Source organism: Carcharodon carcharias, chromosome 13, assembly GCF_017639515.1.
Source record: "Carcharodon carcharias isolate sCarCar2 chromosome 13, sCarCar2.pri, whole genome shotgun sequence".
NCBI lineage: Eukaryota > Metazoa > Chordata > Chondrichthyes > Lamniformes > Lamnidae > Carcharodon > Carcharodon carcharias.
Genome location: NC_054479.1, coordinates 20,915,033 through 20,937,645, shown reverse-complemented (window position 1 = coordinate 20,937,645; position 22,613 = coordinate 20,915,033). Strand labels below are relative to the sequence as shown.

Genomic DNA, 22,613 nt, shown 5'->3' with positions numbered 1-22,613 from the left:
ACATGGCTACAGCGATGGAGACATCTGCACACATCTCCTCATTCTGCTGGACCAGGGTCTCCATGGTGTCCGCCATCCTCCCCAAGGAGATCTCCATACGCACTCATATAGCACCACTTCTTCAGAGAGTAGGCGGACGCATTCCTTCGATTCATGTGCTGCTCTGTTGATGACTTCCAACAGTTCTGAGTGATGTTCCTCCGCCTTCTACTGACTCTCCAGAATGAGTTGGAAGGCCAAATCCAGAGGCTCATCATCTGACTTGGACCTCACAGATGTCTCTTCCCCATCAGTTCTCGGAGTGCCGGGGTGCTTGGCTGAACCTTCCTCCTCCTCCTGCAGTCATGCAGTGACCACTAGATTGTGAACCTGTGCCTGCTCTAGATCTCAGTCCCACAGAGATGTGCACAAGCACTGTGATGGGTCTTCCAGGCTGCTTATTCCCTGCACTTCAATGGAGGAGGAGTCCTCTTGGCTGGAGTCAAAGAACTGGATGGAGCTGAGGGACTGGCTGGCTGAGGGTGTCAGTTGCTTGGCAGAGCTCCCTGCGAACCAAAGTAGAGATAATTCATGCATGGCAGCACAGTCAAAAGCAGCAGAGAGAGCACTCATATTTACATTGAGAGAGAGATGATGTGGTACAGGATCCTCACGTGGGTGTTCGCCGCCAACCTCACTATCGCCACAGGCAGGGTCCATGTCCTCACCATTCAGCATGATGACATGCTCCTCAAAGTAAATGAGGGGCCTAATGTAGGCCACTCCACTCCCAGTCTGGGACCTCTCCCTGCTGTTGTGAGCCAGCTTCTCTTGCATGAAAACAGATGGAGAGAGTGTGTGAGCAGGACACATGGCATTGCATGTTTGTGTGGTGAGCGGAGACATGGACAGGATGAGGACGCCAGCTCCAGAAGATATGAGCCTGATGGAGATGTGAGGATGTGCGTGAGTGTTAGTGGTGTTGTCTCTTGAGGTGTGAGATCCCTGTGGATGTGTGATGGATCTGAGAATGTGAGTTATGAGTGATGAGAAGAGAGTGATTTATCCTGGCAGAATGGATACGACCATTCGTCCTGCTGCGGCACTGGGTGGCTGTCCTCTTTGTTGGTGTGTTTCTGGGAATAAATTATTAACAGGCGAGACACGCCGGGGGATGGGATGATACAGTGTGAAAAGCCGCCATTGCGGCAGGGTATTATGTTCTTTTTCCCGTCTGCTATTGCACTTGATGCAAATCTGGGACGATTCAGCCCATTGTGTTGTATTGCTAATAGAACATTTTGTAATGCCTAAATAAAGAATATTTGATGAAAATCAAAACTGCTCCTGGGAGACTATAATAAAAGCTAAACATCATTGAAAGTTGATAGACGGCAGGGCCAAACAATAATGAGTACTACAACCTGATTTAAATGATTAAGCAGGACCCTACTCTCTACTAAACTACCAATGCAGTGATGCAACCCAAGCACAGAGCAACGTACTGGTTTCCATGTCAGCCCCCTTGGAATGTTTTACTATTTTAATCTAAGAAAGGATGGTGGAAGCAGATTCAATAGTAACTTTCAAAAGGAAATTGGATAAATACTCTAAAAGAGAACATTTTCAAGTATATGTGGATAGAGCAGGGAAGTGGAACTATTTGGATAGATCTTTCAAAGGGACAGCACAAGGCCAGATAGAATCTTTGGGGTAGAGGGAAGCTATAGGTGCTGCAAAAAGCATGTTGTAAGTGTTTCATTGATCACTGTTAAACGGAGTTGGTTCAGACAGGGAGTGGTGTCAGCTGTGATACCCTCTAAGTATATCCTACGAATAGCTTGCCAAACGCAGAGTCTGTTTTTACATTTGAAGAATTGCACGATATTAGAGAGTATTTGTTGAAGCTATCCCCCAAGAACAACAATTCAGGAAATGAGAGAAATTGAGAAAATTTTTGAAAGAAAGTTGCCTGGATGGGCTTTAAGAGGAAAGTGGCGTAACTGGGTAAAATTGTGTCATAATAGACTAATAAAACAGTAGGCATACTGTACTTTCAGGGGAGCTACACTATTCTTTATACATCTGGAGCAGCATAAAAGTTAAACACAAGAACATCTGAAAATGTGACCAGCAATTCAATCTTGATCTGCATTTATCCCAACACACACAGACATAAACTTGAAAATAATAATCAAACTTGGTAAGATAATATTCCCTTCATTCCTGTGAACTGAATCAATTAAACTGTTGTACAGAAGTCTTTCCTACCTTTAGTTAAGAAGCCCAACCGTTGGAAGTTTAGTGCTGTCCCTTGAGTAGTCTGTTTCTCAGCCTACAGTCAATCCCTCTGTGTGAGCTGTACACGGGAAGCACATATAGACAGGCAGGTACACAAGGCTGCTGCCAATTTTGCTTATGAAGTGTAAATGAGTCACAGGACTGTTGGCAGGAAAGCACAATGAGAAGCGCTGAAATCTAATATGTTACAAAGGGCAGGAAATTATCAATGGGTCTGTGGGACAGCTACACCCATGGTAAACCACACTCAGAAGGAAAGAGCAGCCAGGAACAAAGAATAAAGAGAGCACTTTAAAATAGTACAACTACTTATGCCTACCTCATTATTCCACTTGATTTGGAGTTCTGTGACAACTATGAAAGTACTATGGATATTAACCCTCTGACCACTTGTTTGGTAATAACATGTCATATAATAACATGTTATATTGCAGGTAAAGACATGTTCCCATATAGTCCTAAGTATAGAATCTCCCAGGTTTGATTCTGATTTTTGCCGAGTTGGCTGATATCAGTCATGGGGGGCTACAATTGAACTCAGTAATCTTGAGCTAAGGATACAGAAAACAATCATGCAGGGTTTCCGTTACTGACTGCAATCCAATGGCTTCTGCTCAAAGTGATCATTTTGGGGATGCCTTTTAAGCAGGATCAGATTTAGCTGGGATTAGCTGAAAAATGACGACTTGAGAAAGGCACTGGAGTCTGCTGAGTTCTGATGATAGGTCACAGATCTAAAACATTAAATCATTTACTCTCTACACAGCTGCTGCCAGATCTATTGGTTATTTCTAGCATTTTCTATTTTTAATTTCTGATTTCCAGTATTCACAGTATTTTGCTTTTGTATTAGAGCCTGCCGATGCCTGTGCAACAGGAGTCAGCAATGCCAGGAGACAAGGGAAGAAAATAGAAAATAAACTTGAAATAATATATTAAAAAATAGAGTGAAACCCAGTATCTATTACAGAGAGAACCAGACACTGAGTTAACATCAACAGAATTACCTGGAAAAACTCAGCAGGTCTGGGAGCATCGGCAGAGAAGAAAAGAGTTGACGTTTCGAATCCTCATGACCCTTCAACAAAACTGAGTGAATCTTACGAAAGAGGTGAAATATAAGCTGGTTTAAGGTTGGGGGGGTGGGGGGAGTTGCTTGTCCTGCTTTCTACCTTTAATTAGCACATTCCTTAAATAATATCACCACCTTCAACACCTCTTTGTCCTTTTGTCTATGACATCTTATGGTTATCTCCACCTATCACTGCCCCCTGCCCCCCCCAAACCAGCTTATATTTCACCTTTCTTCTATTTTTACTTAGTTCTGTTGAAGGGTCATTCAGACTCGAAACGTTAACTGTGCTCCTCTATTATCGAGAAATCCAAGAAGTGATTACATTGGTGTGTAGAATTGTACAGTTATTAGACAACACGTTCTAAAAAATAATCCTTCAATTCATTTAATTTTGTGAATCTGTTTTTTTGACTGTGAGGAAAAGAATTGGCAATAGTACATGTCAGATCAAAAAAAAACCCTTCTTCATGAATTAAACTCAAGTTGACACAACAAAGAAATCAATTCCATATTTAGGCATCAGCCTGTGGCGTGCAAATAATGGAAATGTAGGAAGTTCTGAATTCAGGATATGAATCACAACATAACAGACTCAATGCTTCCTGTGACTGCATCCATGCCCTATTACTGCCAGTAGATGTCATCAGAACTCAGCACATGAAAGATTACATCATCTCCATCCTCTCCAACTCCTATCAGCAAAGAGAACAAAATGAATTGTATGGAATGCCAGCACATCTTTTATCAGTGTTATCAGTTTATCTGGCTACAGCCAAATCTTTTCTACTCTAAAGGAAAATGGAACTGAAACAAGAAAGTGTGAGGAGTTCAGGGAAAAGTCAGTAGACTTTTCTGAAATGTTCTATTGCGTATCCTGTCTCTGCACTGATAACAGTCAGTTGCTCATCAAGTTGCCAGTAGAAATATTGCATTATAAACTAACTGTCATTGATACCAGACATATACTGTAATAAAAGTCATCAACAATAATTAACTTCAGATTCCCGGTTATAGCACACTAGATTGTCTCACACAGTGTTCGCATTTCTAATTTTACACTTTTTAAAAATATTTGAAGAACATAAGAAAAACAGCTATACAACTGAAAATTTCAATTTTCCATACTCCTGGAGGTTATATTAAATAATACAAATACACAACCCTTTGAATAGAAAATCATTTTTTTTTACCATTCGTCTAAGATGGCAATTTAAAAAATATGTTAAAGAGGCGTGGAATAGTACCTGGCCTGGGGGCTATGATTTGTCAAATGTTCTTGCATACCAATTAGTAATCAAGAACACAGCAATATTAGCAAAAACCTAAGAGTAGGTCAGTGACCTCTCCTCCCTGGGGATGTGGCACAGAATCATATAAGCACCTTTAACATAGAAAGAATGTCAGAAGGAACTTCACAGGGCCATGATCAAAACATGGATGCTGAGCTATGGAAGGGTGGAAAAAAATCTTGATCAAAGAAGTAGGTTTTAAGAAGGACCTTAAAGTAGGAGAGGCACATGGAGAAATAAAGCTTATTAGTGAGGAAGATGCAGCAAGTGGGATTTAGACAACTGAAGACATAACTTCCAATGATCAAATGAATAGGGAGAGATGCACAATAAGCCAGAGTGAGAGGAATGGATAGTTCAGGGTTCAGAGAAAGCTGCTGAGTTGAAGAGGTTACAGATTAGGAGGGGGCAATTCCATAAAGGGATTTAAGCACGTGGATTACATTCAAATGTTCATTCATTGAGGGACGAAAACCCAAACTAGTTCAGCGGGGACAGAATACAGTGCAGAATAAGAAGCAAGGAGGAGAGTTGTGAAACACACCAGGACAACAGTGGAATATAGGGAAAATGATTTTTGCCCTCCTACCAAATTAAGTTCCCCCAACTGCTAAGCTTTCCACTGCTGGTGAAACTGGAAGATTTTTTTTAAAATATTCATTCATGGGATGTGGGTGTTGCTGGCTACAGGCCAGCATTTATTGCCCATCCCTAATTGCCCTCGTGAAGGAGATGGTTGCTGCCTTCTTGAACCACTGCAGTCAACATGTTGTAGGAATACCCACAGTGCTATTAGGGAGTTCCACGATTTTGACCCAGCAACAGTGAAGGATTGGCGATATGGTTCCAAGTCAGTATGGTGCATGAAACATGTAAGTGGTGATGTTCCCATGCATCCGCAGCCCTTGTCCTTCCAGGTGGCAGAATTGGCGGGTTTGGAAGGTGCTGTTGAAGGAGTCTTGATGAGTTGCCACATTGCATCTTGTAGATGGTACACATTGCTGCCACTGTGCACCAGTATTAGAGGGAGTGAATGTCAATTGCAGTGGACGGGGTGTCAATTAAGTAGGCTGCTTTGTCCTATTCTTGAGTGTGGTTGGAGCTACATTCACCCAGGCAAGTGAGGAATGTTCCATCACACTCCTGACTTGTACCTTGTAGATAGTGGACAGGTTTTGGGAAGTCAGGAGGTAAGTTACTCTCTGCAAAATACCAGCCTCTGACCAGCTCTTGTAGCCATAGTATTTATATGGCTGGTCCAGTTCAGTTTCTGTCAATGGTAACCCATGTCAGATGAAACTCCTGAGCCTGTTTAAGAAGAAGACACTGAGACTAGGATGCTTTGGTAAAGACTGTTTATTGCTTGCCACAGGGCTTATTTCTCCACTCAACAGACCCTCCCCAGTGCTGGCTGACTCTTCTTTATATACACATCTAAGTATATTAAACTAATCAATACCAAACACCTGTTTATCTTATGACCTTAAATTACTATGTGCTTAACATCTATCAACAGAACTTAAAAAACACTAACAATCCCAGGATGATAGTGGGGGATTCAGTGATGCTAATGCCATTGAATGTCTAAGAGAGATAGTTGGATGCTGTGATAGGTTTGTAAACAGGCAATGCAATTTACAATTTACTCCCATCAATCTCCTGTGGCATTGCATGAAGTACATCAGAGAATATGGTTACTCTTTTACCAGTCTCTGATACCTTTGGGTTGCTATATCTGACTCTTCTCTCTTGTTTCGGACTCTCTGGGAAAGGGTGGAAAAGAGGGAGCAGGAGCAAGAGGAGGGGGAAGAGGAATAGGAGAAGGGAAGTAGAGGGACAAGAATTGGGTAGGGTTGGTGAAAAAGCAAGCACATCTGACTCTGAAATTTACATGTGAAACTTATTTGCTGCTCAGGGTAGTGTCCTCAGGTAGTTCTTCAGGGTAGTGTCCTCGCCCAACCATCTTCAGCTGCTTCATCAATGACCTTCCTTCCATCATAAGGTCAGAAGTGGGGATGTTTGCTGATAATTGCACAATGTTCAGCACCATTCGTGACTCCTCAGTTACTGAAGCAGTCCATGCCCAAATGCAGCAAGACCTGGCCAATATCCAGGTTTGGGCTGACAAGTAACAAGTAACATTTGTGCTACACAAATGCCAGGCAATGACCATCTCCAACAAGAGAGAATATAACCATCGCCCCGCATTCAGTGGCATTACTATCACTGAATCCCCCACTATCAACATCCTGGGGGTTACCATTGACCAAAAACTGAACTGGACTAACTATATAAATACTGTGGCTACAAAAACTGGTCAGAGGCTAGGAATCCTGTGACAGGTAACTCACCTCCTGAATCCCCAAAGCCTGTCCACCATCTACAAGGCACGTCAGGAGTGTGATGGAATATTTGCTTGGATGAGTGCAGCTCCAATAACACTCAAGAAGCTTGACACTATCCAGGACAGAGCAGTCGGCTTGATTGACGCCACATCCACAAACATAGCTTCCACCACTGACACACAGTAGCAATAGTGGGTACCATCTACAAGATGCACTGCAGGAATTCACCAAGGATCCTTCGACAGCACCTTCCAAACCCACATCCACCACCATCTAGAAGAACAAGGATAGCAGATAGATAGGAACACCACCATCTGGAAGTTCCTCTCCATGTCATTCACCATCCTGACTTGGACATATATCGCTGTTCCTTCACATTGCTGGGTCAAAATCCTGGAACTCCCTTCTTAACAGCGCTGCGGGTGTACCTACACCACATGAACTGCAGAGGTTCAAGAAGGCAGCTCACCACTGCCTTATCAAGGGCAACTTGGGATGGGCAATAAGTGCTGGCCCAGCCAGCGACATTACATGAGTGAATAAAAAAACATTCAAGCTATCACCAAGATAGCACAGACAGCTGTAAAACTTCTTCCAAGGACACTTGAAACCATTATTAATGCGAACATAGGAATTTATAATGAAAATGTTACCACTAAAGTGTAACAAAAATATGACGACCAAAATCAAATTATTGAGAAAGGAAATGCATGCAATTGCATAATTTTTAATATATTGTTGAAAAAATATGTAAATCGCAGGATCTGTATCCCCATTTGTTGCTGACCATGGTTGGTATCTCTAATAAAATCTTGAAATGAAGAGATATGTGCATCTCTGGTGCAGTTGTATTTGAACAGGTTGCCAGTGTTTTATTTGTGATTGCTGTTGATGAAGCGAGAACTACACATCTTACCATCCACAGCATTCCTTTAACAGAGACACCTCGACCAGATGAAGCATGAACACAAATGTAAAATTGTGTTGTTATGTATCATACCCACAACTTCAAGGTCAAGTGTGAATACCTAATGTATGCATACCAGTATTTATCTTTCAGCATAACAAGGAATATTTATTGACTAATCTTATCTGAAATGCTTGTGGAAGGCAGCAGGGGGAAAACTCTTTAATTAGAAAATCTAGTATATATTCAGCAAATGCAGCATTTTTAAACTTATTTCCAGATTTCTGCAGATGATTTTTTCCCCACATGGTACACTGGAGCTTAGTAAAGATGAACTATCATTTATCAGGTGATCCAAGTTACTGGGCAGTCAGCCAAGAGCATAGCATTAAAGGTGTGTGCTGTTCTTGTTCAAATGGTGCATTTCCAAGTTAACATTTTGACAGCAACTTACAATGAATATTGCAGCAAAGCAGCATCTAATAAAATCAAATAATAGCATTCACAAAAGAGCTATACATGATTAAACACACTACATGTGTACCAACTTGTAATGAGAGTTTATAAATCATTTCCTTTCTGGCAACCAGGATTTGCCATTCAAACTGAAAACTTAAAACGACACACACACTTGCAGAAAAAATAGCCATAGAGAACCTTAATAAACTCACAGGACTTTCTAATTTGCTCAGCTCAGGCTTAGCTGAATGCTACATGCCTACATTTTTACCAAAAGACTAGGTTTCAGTTCAAATAATCCTGAATCAAATCTCTTGGGCCAGGATTTTACATTTAGTGTGCAGGGGCGGGCCCGACAAGTCAGAACATAAAATGACACGCAATGATGTCAGGCGTGCGTCCTGACATCATCACGCAGTCTCGCGATGTTTCATTCAGCGGGCATGCACCGGAATTGGCTGCATGCCTGCCGATAATTAAAAGGCCTAATTAAGGCATAAAGCTTTTACAAATTGAATAAAAACTTCTTTTGAAAAATAAAAACATGTCCCATCTCATGCGACACAGTCATGAGGGGATATGTTTCATTAAATTTTTAATTAGTTAAAAAGCACTTCAATTTCCGAGGCAGCTCCGTGCACGAAAAAGTGCTGGACTCGACTCTCCCTCCTCCTCCCGCCCACACAGGTAGCGCTCAGCACTCCCACTTGCGATCCACGCTGGGCGGGCCTTAATTGGCAGCCAGCTCCACGACTGCCCATCTGCTCCCGCCAAGCCCGCCCAACGTGGGAAAAATTCAGGCTCTGGTGTTTCTCTATAAATCAGCCAGAAAAGAGGCTTCTTACTAGAAAGTAGTTTTAACTTTTAAAAATGAATGCAGAGAATAAATAAATCTTTTGCATTAAATTTACATTGAGAACAAATAAGAATTTCCAGCTCTATGATAAATAACGTTTCCTCAGATTTAGAGAATGATGGATGACTGGGGGTTGGGGGAGGTGTGGGAATTGCACGGAGAGAAATCAGGTTTATGAGCAATGTCTATAGTAATTTGGTTCTATTAATATCACCCAAGGGCAGAATTATCCCAGATTTGCACTAAGCGCGGCAGCGGGCGGGAAAAAGTTCGTTATACCCACCAGCCGCAATGGCGGCTTTTCACTCTGCATCATCCTATTCCCAGCGTGCCTTATCTCATTAATAGTTAATTCCCAGGAAACACCAGGTCGCTGGTGGGACAACCTCTGGTTCATCCACCTAGAGCTAGCAGTCTTCAAGGGACAGAAAGCTGCTGGCAGCTGATAGCTGCCAAAGGGAGGGAACATGCTATCCCTAAATTTAGCAGCACTTCCCTCAAATGCCTACTGGACGCAGTGGAGGCCTACTGCGATGTTCTCCACTCCCACTCTGACCAGCAAGCAAGGTCACCAATCCAGCATGGGAGGCAGTGGCAGCAGTGGTCAGCACCAATGCCCTGCAAAGGAGGATAGCCACCCAGTGCAGGAAGAGGATGAATGCTCTCATCCATTCGCCAGGGTAAGTCACTCTTTTCATCACTCCCAACCCACACACTCAAAACCATTACACACCCACAAGGATCTCACACCTCAAGGGCCAGCACCACTAACTCTCACACACACCCTCGCATCTCCATCAGGCTCACATCCTCTCGAGCTCACGTCCTCATCCCGTCCTTGGCTCCTCTCACCACATAAACATTCCACACAGTGCCATGCGTCTTGCTCACACTCCCTCCATCTGTTTTCATGTAGGAGAAGCTGGCTCACAGCAACAGGATGAGGTCCCAGACCAGGGATGGAGTGGCCCACATTAGGCTCCTCACCCACTTTGGGGAACGTGCCATCGTGCTGACTGGTGAGGATGTGGACCATGCTGGCGATGATGGTGAGGTCAGTGCCAAACACTCATGTAAAGATCCTGCACCACATCATCCCTCTCTAAACGCAACTGTGAGTGCTCTCTCTCCTGCTTCTGACTCTGCTGCCATACACTAATTATCTCTACTTTGATTCACAGGGAGCTCTGTCAAGCGACTGACACTCTCAGCCAACCAGTCTCTTAGCTCCATCCAGGTCCTCACCTACAGCAAAGCCTGGAAGACCTGTCACAGCACTTACCCACACCCTCCACCAGCGCAAAGATACACACTTCTGTGGGACGTAGATCTAGAGCAGGCTTGAGTTCACAATCTGGTGCTCACCTCATGGACACATGCCTGCAGCAGGAGCAGGCAGTTTCAGCCAAGCTCCCTGGCACGTGGAGGACTGCTGGGGAAGAGGTATCTTTGTGGTCTGAGTCAGATGATGAGCCTCTGGATTCAGCCTTCCAACTCATTGTGCAGAGTCAGCAAAACGCGGGAGAACATCACGTAGAGCTGTTGGAAACTCTCAACAGAGTGGCACGTGAGTTGGAGGAGTGAGTCTGATGAAGTGGTGCCCACACGTGCATGTATGGAGGTCTCCATGGGGAGGATGATGGACACCATGGAGACCCTAGTCCAGCAGAACGCAGAGATGCACGTAGATCTGCACTCCATCGCGGTAGCCATGGGTGAGTTCCTGCAGTGGCAACGCAAGGGGGAAATGAGGCACCTTGACGTCCCTCCAGGTGCTCCTTCCCCTCAAATGAGTTAGGCCGGGATCCTAGGGCACCAGAGGGGAGGAGGAGCGGCAGCTGGACACCTCTGGGTTATGCACTCGGGAATCTCAGATACTGTCCTCTCCCTCCAAGTGGCTGTTGCCTGTGACCACCTCAACCTTGTCCTCTACCACAGGAGGACAGACAAAGCAAGACAGGGCTCTCTAGGCCTCAGCTCTCCAGAGGACCCACGCCAAAGTCATCGGAGGCAGCAAGGCGAACCATTGCACAGGCTGTCTCCACCCCTCCTGTGGGTTTCAGGGCAGCACCTAGAAGAAGTGGTAGGCATAGAAGAGTTAAGAATTTCCGATCATGTGGTTGCATGGGTAAACACACTGTTGTTTATAATCTGAAAATACATTCACTTTCATTGATTAATGTGTAATGTTGTCTTTCAGCTTCATCAAGAGGCTTCGTGAGTGCACCCCATGTATCCCTCCGCCCCCACTAGTCGTTCAGCTGCACGCAGCCGGACCATGAGTGACGCTGGAGGAAGAAGTGCATTTGTGGCAGGGCCTTAAGGAGCCTAGTGCAAGCACTTTCCCACGCACACGGATCCTTCCTCCATCATGCTCATTTCAATGTCCCGAGCATTTTCAATTGCTCATCTAAGCTGACCTGCATCCCTGCGTACCCACTGATCACACTCTCATGTAGCACCTGTGCCTGCCCAACACGAGGCTCCTCTCACTTTAGAGTTCAGAAGCATGGCTGTAGTAAGATTTGATTTCAGCTCCCCAGTCCTTTCCCCTCGCCCAGTCACCCATGTCCTTACCCCCCCATCACAGCTGACTCCCCGGCAACACCCTGCTGTCAACTACGAACCAGACCCCTTTTCTTTCCAGGATGTCCAGATGAATGTGCATGTTCCCTATCTTCCCAAGAATACCACCTCCACCCACATTGACCTCCCAACCTCATCCTTCCAACCCCAACAGTCTGTGTCTGCCTCCAACTTCCCACTAGCCACCCTCGCCATCCCTTCTAATGCTACCATCGCACCCTCACCATCCCATCCTTCCGGCTCACTCTGCCCCCTCTCATACTCACCATTCTCTTCTACCAAGCCCACCCTCATTCCACTCCCCAGGAGGCAGTAATCAACTCCACAGCCCCCTCCTGGCCTATGTCTATCTTCTACAACTTTACTGAAACTGTTTAATGCTCTTGTTATACTACAACTGTGCTACTTGTGCATCCCCCCGCTCCTTTTATTCCACCACTGGTACCCACGCCCCTAGCCCAAGCTCCAAATTTCTTTCCTTAACTCCTCCACCTCGTGACATCTTTTTCCTCTTTGAAAGCCTTCCTTAATATTAATCTATTTAATCAAACTTTCAGTCACTCCTACGATTTCCTTCTTTGGTTTGACATCCTTTTTTTTAATCACCCCTCTGTGCAGTACCTTGGGACTTTAACATCAAAGATGACATATAAATGCAAGTTGTTGTTCTTGAACCAATCACACAATACCAATTATGTTTAAATGCAGCCAAGGAATCAAAAGGCAGCCTGTAGAACTGTAGCTAACATGAGCCAGCATTTTCTGGGAATATGGGGGGATGTGGGGGGGTGAAGGAGAGGAAAACAATAGGATTTTTCAGTAAAATATGCATCCTACACTGGAAACATTGCACCCAGGTCAAGATGAACAGCATATATCCAAAATATTCAAGTTAATTTGGTGACAGAAACTGAGTGATTCACAGAAATAATCCAGTACAATGAAAGTAGAGATGTCCCCCATCAGCACCTATCACTTGTGGCAATCTAATATCAGTACCAGGAATAATTAGCCTGTCAGGAAGCACCTAACAGGGAGTAAAGGACAATGAAGCTACTTATACCAAACAAACCAAAAATTTGCAAAAGCAAAACCACAACTGCAGTTGCCACACCAGTTCACCTTTGGCAGCTTATCAAATCATGTTGCATAGCCAGTTCAAAGCAAACTTCAAGGATCATTTGATTTAGCAGTAAAGCTAAGTGCTTACTTTTCCTCTCCTTTTATCCTGATTTATTTTTTTGACTGGAAACAAACACACAAAATTGTAAAACTGTTAGTACTTAATTCATATTTTTGGGTGATCTGTTTTTAAAAGCACTTAAGACAGTTAAGATCCTGCATAACATGCAGAAGTGAAACTAGATTATTCATTATATTAATACAACACTCACTCGTCTTTGAAGAACCTTCTCCTTGTGTTTGGTAGATAGGTCCTTGCTTGACCATGTTGTCTGTGGTGCAATGTCCAGACGGTAAGTGCTGGCTGTCCTTTCACTTCGCAGTGCTCTATTATGGACTAGCATGTCATCTGGCTTGTCTGCAATGGATGCAGCTGAATAAATAGAAAGGTCACAAGTTAATGTAATAGACAAGTGTTATGATCCCCAGCTGATGTTACCCCTGGACAAGCCTTGATAGATCCTAACTTTTAATTTGTTTGTTTAGATACGTGGAGTAGCTACAAAACAGAGTCACAGAAGTCAGCTGATGAACTTTTAGCTAAAAAATAAAACATTTATTTAACAAGAAAACTATATTACAATGCTCCTTCACACACAAGAATACCTTTACAGATATATACAGATTTGTAAGGATAACACAAGTTACAAAAGCTATCGTTATACTCTAATGTTCACAGTAAGTACACAGTCCATGTAAACCAATAGGCAATCCATGGTCAGACACACCACATTACGAAACCAAGTGACAGATGCCATCTCAACCAGATGCTGTGGATCTCTCCTCAACTTCTCCCATACGCTTGTCACACTGTGAGCCAGTCTCAATGAACTCTGTCTTTCACCCAAGGGTTTCAATCTCCACTCTAAGAACTTGCTTTGGAATCTTCTCCCAAACCGATGCTTTCTCTCAGATGCCTTCTGCCTCCAGGGTTTTGAACTCACCTCCTGAGAGTTCCTCTTCCCTGGGTCACCACATGCATTCAAGCTGTCTTCCACACACACTCTCTCACCAACTCAGCCGTCAAAAGTACACCACTGCTTCACATGCCCATAACAAAGAGCTATAGCCATCTCTTTGGACCTTCTTGCATCTTGCAAGCTGTTCTCACTTTCAATCTGCTTTCTGCAGCTTTTGTCTCTTTAAATCTGAAACTTGGAGCCTTTCTCTCTGCACCTCGCTCTTAACTTCACTTAACAGGACCTTCTCCAGTTTCCTGTCCTTCCTTTGACTAGAAAGTCTTCTTTGGACTTTCCCCTGTTCCACTCCCCTGGATTTTGGGAACTTTGCTTTAGCCTGGGACTTGTAATCTGTCTCTTTTACTCCAGTCTCACTCTGGCAGCTACTTTCAACCAACTGGAACTTGGAACTGGCTATCTGCCCCCTCTAGGCTGCTTCTGCCTGGCACCGGTCTTCAAAACTGAATTCAAAACTGTTGTTTCTTTAGTTTTTGTGTGTGTCTGTGGGAGGGACCTGTCTCTCTGGATCCCTGTTGCTAGGCAACAACCCAGTTTCTCTACTCTTGTTAGCTGCAACAGTCGTAAACCTCTCATTAGAAATTCAGGCACCTTTTAAGGAGAATCTAAAACTCAATTTGACATTTTCTTAACACACAAATACAGAAATACAAATCAAACTTAAACATTAAAGCTAAAACTCATTCCTAACACCCACAAATACAACTTACATAAACTGTCTCTATTTCCTTACACAAGGAGCTTTGGAACACATACCTAACTTGCTTAGATTAGCTCATGAATTAATGATCAGAAATACACAATGTGATACCCATGGGTAATGTTCAGAAATTGCTAGGTATCTGCCTACGCTCATTGGTAATATTTTCCCTTCTGAGTCAGAAGGTTATGACTTGAAGCCCCACTTGAGAGACTTGAGCACACAATCTAGGCTGACATTTCAGTGCAGCCTTGAAGAATGCATTGCATCACTGAAAGTACTGCCTTCAAATGCAATAATAAAGAGGCCCAACTGCTCACATAGGTGGGTACAGAAGATCCTCTGGCAATACTCAAAGAACAGAGGAGTTCTCCCAGTGTAATAACCAGCATTTATTTCTCAATCAAGATTTATAACAGATTATCTGGTCACCTGTTTAATTGCTGTGCCTGGGGGCCCATTATCCTACATTACCAGTGACTACACTTCAAAAGTATTCTGTTGACTGCAATAGGTGCAAAACTGTACAGACAATAAAGTCTCCTAATTCTGATTATTAACCTGTATTATGCCAGCTAATCTCAGCTAGGGTAGTAGTACGGGTGCTAAAGCAATCCACAGAACTCTTCTCAAAGGGTGGAGAAACCAGTCGGTCAGTTGAAGTTCCTGTGCCTGACTGCTGTCTGATAATTCCTCAGATCTGCAGTTAAAACCCGACATTTGTTTTTAAAAAGAGATTTGGTGGAAGGGTTTTTTGTGGTCAAGTACTGACCATAACAGCTCATGGATAATTCCCCTTGGTTTCAATTTTTTCCCAAATCCATTCTTTAAACTTAGACTTTCTAGTGTGGGGTTATGTCACTTTCACAGGACAATAATGCAGAATAAAATGTAGCTAACGGCAATTCACCCAGCTACTCAAAGACAACAAATCTCCACGTCACATGGGCACAAGCACTATAATAATAAAAACACATTTGAATGGAAATGTGCATGAAGAACACAAATTAACCCACCTTCAATTTCCTGTTCTCGGAGCTTGCGAATGGCAGCTCTAATCAGTTTACGTTCCTCATATTCACCTGCATTTCGGAGCTGTTGAAGCACAAAGATAATCATCAGATTCACTAAATGGTATTGAAAAACATGAAACTAACAATGGAAAGAAAACATTCCAAACAACAACGACAAACAATTCTTTATAAATGGATAAAATGGAATTAGTCAAACATATACACTGGACAAAACAATTGTAATCATAGTTATCATTTCCATGAACATTTTTATCTCAATCCAGCAATCCCTATCTCTCTTTCAGCTGCAGAATAACAATTTTTAGGGGAACAATTGGAAGTTATATAGAATGGAATAGTCACTGTTTTCACATTCTATATTTCGTAAGATACAGCTGGCAGTGAAAATGGGCATAAATTCAGGTGGAAGTGTATGCCATACCATCCCAACCAGGATTCTGCACCTTGGAGGGGCTGCCACTGGCTAATCCCTACCCACACACTTCTCCAGAAAAACAGTCTGAAGAATTTTCTTCCTATCAGCCACAACTACCACCACTTTCTGGGGCTATCATGTAGAAGGTGGCTTTAGGCCCCTAGGAAGCATGGCCTTGAGGTCTCCCTTGGAAGGAGAGGGCTTTCAAGTGATCTGCTCTCACTCAGGTCATCCCAAACACAAATCAAAACACTTGACTGAAGGCCAAAACATAGCAGGCTAGCGTAACAGCAACATGCTAGTCCTTTGGATTTCCTGCAATAAATACTCGGAACATTTTATCAGTTCATAGAACTGAATCCTTGCTCAACTTACACGATTGTTTCTGAAATGCAAATGGTGCAACAATTCAGGGGCTGTCCAATTCACAGACCAATGAACTCTGACTACAGATTACCGTCAGTGGGCTATATGACAAAAATCCAACAGCTTCAGGCTATACAGGACCACATAACCAACTTCCAACTTGATTCACCATTGACTAACCTTCCCCACAGCATGTGTCATTGGTAATTCAAATGGAGTGAAGGGTCTGTACTGTTTCCTACTATTCTCCATACTGTTGCTCGAACACATTGGCACAACTTAATCTGTGTTTGTTTTCTTTATCTCCTACTTCTCTCTTTAGCAACTGCCTTTGTTTAATGGTGTGCGCACGAAGCACAAACCCTTTTGTTGCAAAGACAAAGTTTAGAATCAAGTGCAGGAATAAAAAAGTTGAATTCAATATATCTGAATTTAATAATTATTGCTGAAATCTAAACCGTTAAAATCTTGTTCACATGACAAATTTTTTGCAGCACCTTCCTGTTGTAGTTTAAGCTATTCCAGAGATCCATTCCAGACAAGGTGTCACTTCCTTTTTCTCAGCTCCCCACTGAATAAGTGGAAATCCCGCTCATGTTATTTGAGTCAATGACTCAAGTGTTTTCCTGAATGAACCTTAACATATGACTGTGTCACACGTCTTGATCTTGATTGCAAGGTGATGAAAAACCCGAAGGGCTGTTATTTAGCAGGGTCAAACTTCAAATGGTAGCAACCTGTTGATAAGCAGAAATCCCCTCAACCTATATTCACTCATGGCTGTAAATTATGGGTTTCTCTAGAGACAAGGATCAGGTTCTTTTAAATTTCAGAATGGATTCAAATTAGGCTGGGCTGCAGTGATAAGAGTATGTGCTACACACAGAGGCAGGAGCATGAAGGCAATTGTCTTCAGTTGCTCCTACTCAGATATCCACAGCAGTGCACAAAGTGTGGTCACATCCACAATCAGCTATCCTTGGAGGTGGAACACGTGGTGTCCGCCAGTATGCTTCAGGCATCCATAACTGGTGGGCACCAGAGGGACTGGGGTGCATCAACACCTGGAGAATATCATTTCAATTTGATTGTTACATTTCCTTTACATGTTTGTTTATTCTGTTATAGTTCATCGGTGGTATCCCTTTAAGAAGGCATTCATTGCCTTATTTTTATTCATAAAAACCTGCAATTGGTCTAAATTTTTTTTTCAACCCAAGTGTCGTGGTAACGGTAACCCTTAGAGGAAACAAGCAGAAGTCAATGCATTAGAATGTGGTACTATTTTAGAGCCAGAGATACTTGTGTATACAAGGTCCCAATTCACCAAAAGGCACATGGCTCAGCAGTGCAGCATTCCCAAACTGTGGGTCAGAAGCCCAACTGGGATTGCAAAAACAGTGAATGGGTTCGCAAGTGCCCTATCCTCTGAGACTGTACTCCTCATTGGCATGAAGCCCCAGGTAGTGTCCAGCCTTCCCTTGCCTAGCCTGTTTTTTGGTCTCTCTCTCTCTCTCGCCAGGCCAGGGGCTCTTGCCAGTGGCCGCTTCACTGAATCTCGAAGCCCGGCCCCAACCATGAACCCAGTGTTGATGCCTTCACTGCTGAGTTCTGGTCTGTCTGAGCCCAACCTAGCACTGCTGAATGATCTGGCCTCCAATGTCAGCCACCTCAAGACACTCAACCTGCATTTCTGCTGCTTCCTGGCAGATGTCCAAGATCTGGAGTGGCTGAGATGAATAGTGGACTGGTGAGGGCATAAAATAGCACTTTTACAAAGTACTTTAACAACACAGATTTTCAAATTTATATATGTTGATCCATAATACGCAAACTTTAATAATTATATACTTAATGATACTATTCTGCTTTATTTCTGTTTTGTTTCTACCGGCAGCTGGGGTTGTGTTAATTTTCAAGTGTTAAAATGGGGTCATATTGGAAAATAATTTGGCAAGTGCTTTAGTAGTGCCAATAATTTTCACTGCCATTAGCAATTGTATCTCACATTTATACAGAACCACCAACGTAGAAAAATCTTCTGCAGTGCTTCACACAAGTATAGGGAAATTAAATAAATAGATGTGAATTAAAGAAGGAGATGAGAGATGACTGAAATCCCAGACAAAGAGATCGATTTTATGGAGAGAGTGCTAAAGGAGGCTGAGGGACTTAAGAATGATTCCCAGAAGCGCTAGCCATGGTGGCTGAAGACATTGGAATTTATGGTGGGACAAGGGAAGGAGATGCACAAGAGAGTAGAAACAGAGGGTTTGGAAGGGAGGAGGGGTTATAGCGCAGGAGAAAGTTACAGAGATAGAGGGTTTTAAACACAAGGATAGAAATTTGAGATGTTGCATGAGTGGTAGCCAATGTTAGTCAGTGATGACAGGGGTGATGTACAGGAGGAACTGGATTTGGGATAAGCTACAAGCAGCACAGTTTTATAGCTACATAAATAGCTTTTGCAGTGTATGCAACATTCTGAATTTCTTTTAATGTCCTACGTTATGCAAACAATAAGCATTTGAATAAATACAATGAATTGCAAACTTAAACAGTCCTCTTCTAAATCTTCTGATGTTTAATCAATGCCAGTTTTCCCACAACACACCAAATGGAAATAAAAGATTAATAGAGCCTGAAGTTTTAGTAATCATCCATGACCAGCCCAAAGATTCATTATCCCACAGATAGAAGTTTTTAGAAAGTCTAGTTTCTTGCATCGTTTCCTTGACAAGACAAAGGAGCTTTCTTCAGCCAACCAGGTAATTTATTATTGGCCCCCTGAAATGGCAACAAAAAGGACTACACTGACCTTTTTCCTATCATTAAAGAGGACTGAGTTTGTTCCAGACCTGCCCAGATTCCCTCAGGACTCAGAAAAATGCTGTTTTAATTATTCTGAAACAAATTTATTACTTTGCTGAAAAAAGCACATTTGTTAGTGGAATTAGATGTCATAAGTGTTGTTCTTGAAAACAGAGCTAACAAGAAAATTCAAACTTAGAACATTTGAAATGATTGAATATTTTTGAGTTTTCTGGAGCAGGCAAATATATGCTGGAACAAATATTGGATTTTTACACAATTCAAGGACTAAGGCAAGTTAACTACCTGATAAGAATTCTTTAAACATATGCATCTTCCTCATATAGTTGAATAATAAATTAGTTTGGTAGATTTTAGGGAAACCAATTGCTATAGATACAGATGAAAATGCAACGGCATTGCAGAATATTTTACTTGTTCTTAGGATCTGAGCGTTGTTAGCAAAGCCAAAATTTATTGCCCATCCCTAATTGCTCATCAACTTTTCTGTAGTGATTTGAATCAACTGGAGTGGCTTGCCAGGCCATTGCAGGAGACAGATAAGAATCAACCGCATTGCTCTGTGCCCCCTGTAGCCCAGAGCAATGTAGGCCAGACCAGGTTAGGACAGCAGTCTTCCTCTCCTGAAGGACATTAGTGAACCAAATAGGCTGTTACCACAATTCTTAATGAGACTAGCATTTATTTCAGATTTATTAATTAGATTTAAATTCCTGCAGCTACCACGGTGGGATACAAACATATGTCTCTCAAGCATTATTCCAGGCCTTTGGATTACTAGTCCAGTAACATTATTATTCTACCATCCCTTTGTGCCACATGCAAGTTTCTACTGTTGCATTGTATAAAGCCTAAGAATTATGCCACTTTAAATTTCACTTTATACTAAAGCTAAACTGACGCTAACCAGATAACCTTGTGCTCAAAAGTGTATTGTTTCAGCACTGGTGGGGATGAAGAGGTGGGATTGTGGCACACGACTGTCACATATTCTGAAAGAAATGAAGAAATCTCCACATATAGGCAGTCTATATGTTTTTCTTAACTCAAAATCCTTCACATATCACGGGGAAGCAAGAACAATGTGGGGTTCTGGCAGAAACTCATTCATTACCTGGAATGAGGTGCGGGGCTAGTGCTACCTGCACTGCTTATTTTTTATGCACCTGTTTTGTTGGAAGGGCAATAAACTGGGCTTCAGAGATGCCACTTAATGTCAACCAACATCTCTTAAAAATGTCTTTGTGAAGGTGAGTAGTAGTAGGTAGGGGGCTACTCACAGGAAAGCGAGATCACATGCAGACCATGTGGTGGAGGCAAACCCACAGTGCTTTTTTTTGGGGGGGTTCCCCAGCAACAGTGCAAGAACAGCAAAATAGTTCCAAGTCAGGATGGTGTGTGGCTTGGAGGGGAAATTGCAGGTGGTGGCATTTCCATGCACCTGCTGCCCTTGTCCTTCTAGGTGGTAGAGATTGCGAGTTTGGAAAGTGCTATCGAAACAGCCTTGGTGAGTTCCAGCACTGCATCTTGTAGATGGTACATACTGCTACAGCTGTGCATCGATGGTGGAGTGAGTGAATGTTGAAGGTGGTGAATGGGGTGCCAATCAAGTGGGCTGCTTTGTCATGGATGGTGTTGAGCTTCTTGAGTGTTCTGGGAGTTGCTTTCATCCACACAAATGGAGAGTATTCAATCACACTCCTGACTTGTACCTTGTAGACGATGGACAGCCTTTGGGGAGTCAGGCAGTGAGTTACTATCCAAAGAATTCCCAGCCTCTGACCTGCTCTTGTGGCCACAGTATTTATATGGCTGGTCCAGCTCAGTTTCTTGTCAAATGTAACCCCCAGGATGTTGATGGTGGGGGATTCAGTGATAGTAATGCTATTGAATGTCAAGGAGAGATGTCCAGGTTCTCTCTTGTTGGAGATGATCATTGCTTGGCACTTGTGTGGCACAAATGTTACTTGACATTTCTCAGCCCAAGCCTGGATATTGTCTAGGTCTTGCTGTATATGGGTATGACTACTTCAGTATCTGAGGAGTCATGAATGTGCTGAACATTCTGTAATCATCAACAAACATCCCCACTTCTGACCTTATGTTCAACAGAAGGTTGTTGATGCAACAGCTGAAGCTGGCTGGACCTAGGACACTACCCTGAGGAACTCCTGCAGTTATGTCCTGAGACTGAGATGATTGACCTCCAACAACCACAGCCATTTTCCCATTAACTCCAGTTTTGCTAGGGCCCTTTGATCAAATGCTGCCTTGATGTCAAGGGCAGTAATTCTCACTTAACCTCTTGAGTTCAGCTCTTTTCTCCATGTTTGGACCAAGGCCGTAATGAGGTCAGGAGCTGAGTGGCTCTGACTGAACCCAAACCAAGTGTGTCAGTGAGCAGGTTATTGATGAGTAAGTGTCGTTTGATAGCACTGTCGACAACCTCTTCCATCACTTTGCTGATCATCAAGAGTAGACTGTTGGAGCAGTAATTTGTCCTGCTTTTTGTGGACAAGACATACCTGGACAGTTTTCCACATTGCCTAGTAGATGCCAGTGTTGTAGTTGTACTGGAACAGCTTACCTAAGGGTGCAGGTAGTTCTGGGGCACAAGTCTTCAGCACTATTGCTGGAATGTTGTCAGGACCCATAGCTTTTGCAGTATCCAGCGCCTTCAGCCGTTCCGTGATATCACATGGAGTGAATCAAATTGGCTAAAGACTGGCATCTGTGATGCTGGGGCCTTGAAGAGGAGGCCAAGCTGGATCATTGACTCGGCACTTCCAATTGTTGCAAAAGCTTCAACCTTGTCTTTTGGACTGATGTCCTGGACTCTCCATCATGGAGGATGGATTATTTGTGGAGCCTCCTCCTCTAGTTAGTTGTTTGATTGTCCATCACCACTCATGACTGCATATGGCAGGACTGCATAGCTTAGATCTGATCTATTGGTCGCATTCTGTTTTCACTGTTTGACGTAGAAGTAGTCCTACGTTGTAGCTTCACCAGATTGACACCTCATTTTTACATATGCCTGGTTCTGCTCCTGGCATGCCCTCCTGCACTCTTCATTGAACCAGGGTTGTTCCCCCAGCTGAATGGTAATGGTAGAGTGGAGGATATGCCTGGCCATGAAGTTACCGATTGTGGTTGTATACAATTCTGCTGCTGATGGCCCACAGCGCCTCATAGATACCCAGTTTTGAGTTGCTAGATCTGTTCAAAGCCTATCCCATTTAGCACAGTGGTAGTGCCACACAACATGGAGGGTATCCTCAATGTGAAGTCAGGACTTCGTCTCCACAAG

At 43.1% G+C, this 22,613-nt stretch overlaps 1 protein-coding gene across 4 annotated transcripts in view; it reads right to left on the bottom strand.

The window, feature by feature from the left end:
* The window catches only part of smtnb (smoothelin b), a 416,118-nt gene that overhangs the window by 274,555 nt on the left and 118,950 nt on the right, over nt 1-22,613 (bottom strand). For 3 of the 4 annotated variants that reach the window (XM_041203610.1, XM_041203611.1, XM_041203609.1), the window contains exons 4-5: nt 15,673-15,751; nt 13,192-13,352 (exon numbers count right to left, since the gene is read on the bottom strand). In XM_041203610.1, the coding sequence (XP_041059544.1) occupies nt 13,192-13,352; nt 15,673-15,751 (240 nt within the window). Of the gene's footprint in view, nt 1-13,191; nt 13,353-15,672; nt 15,752-22,613 lie in introns of those variants that run through there. The other variant, XM_041203612.1, reaches the window with a different exon arrangement.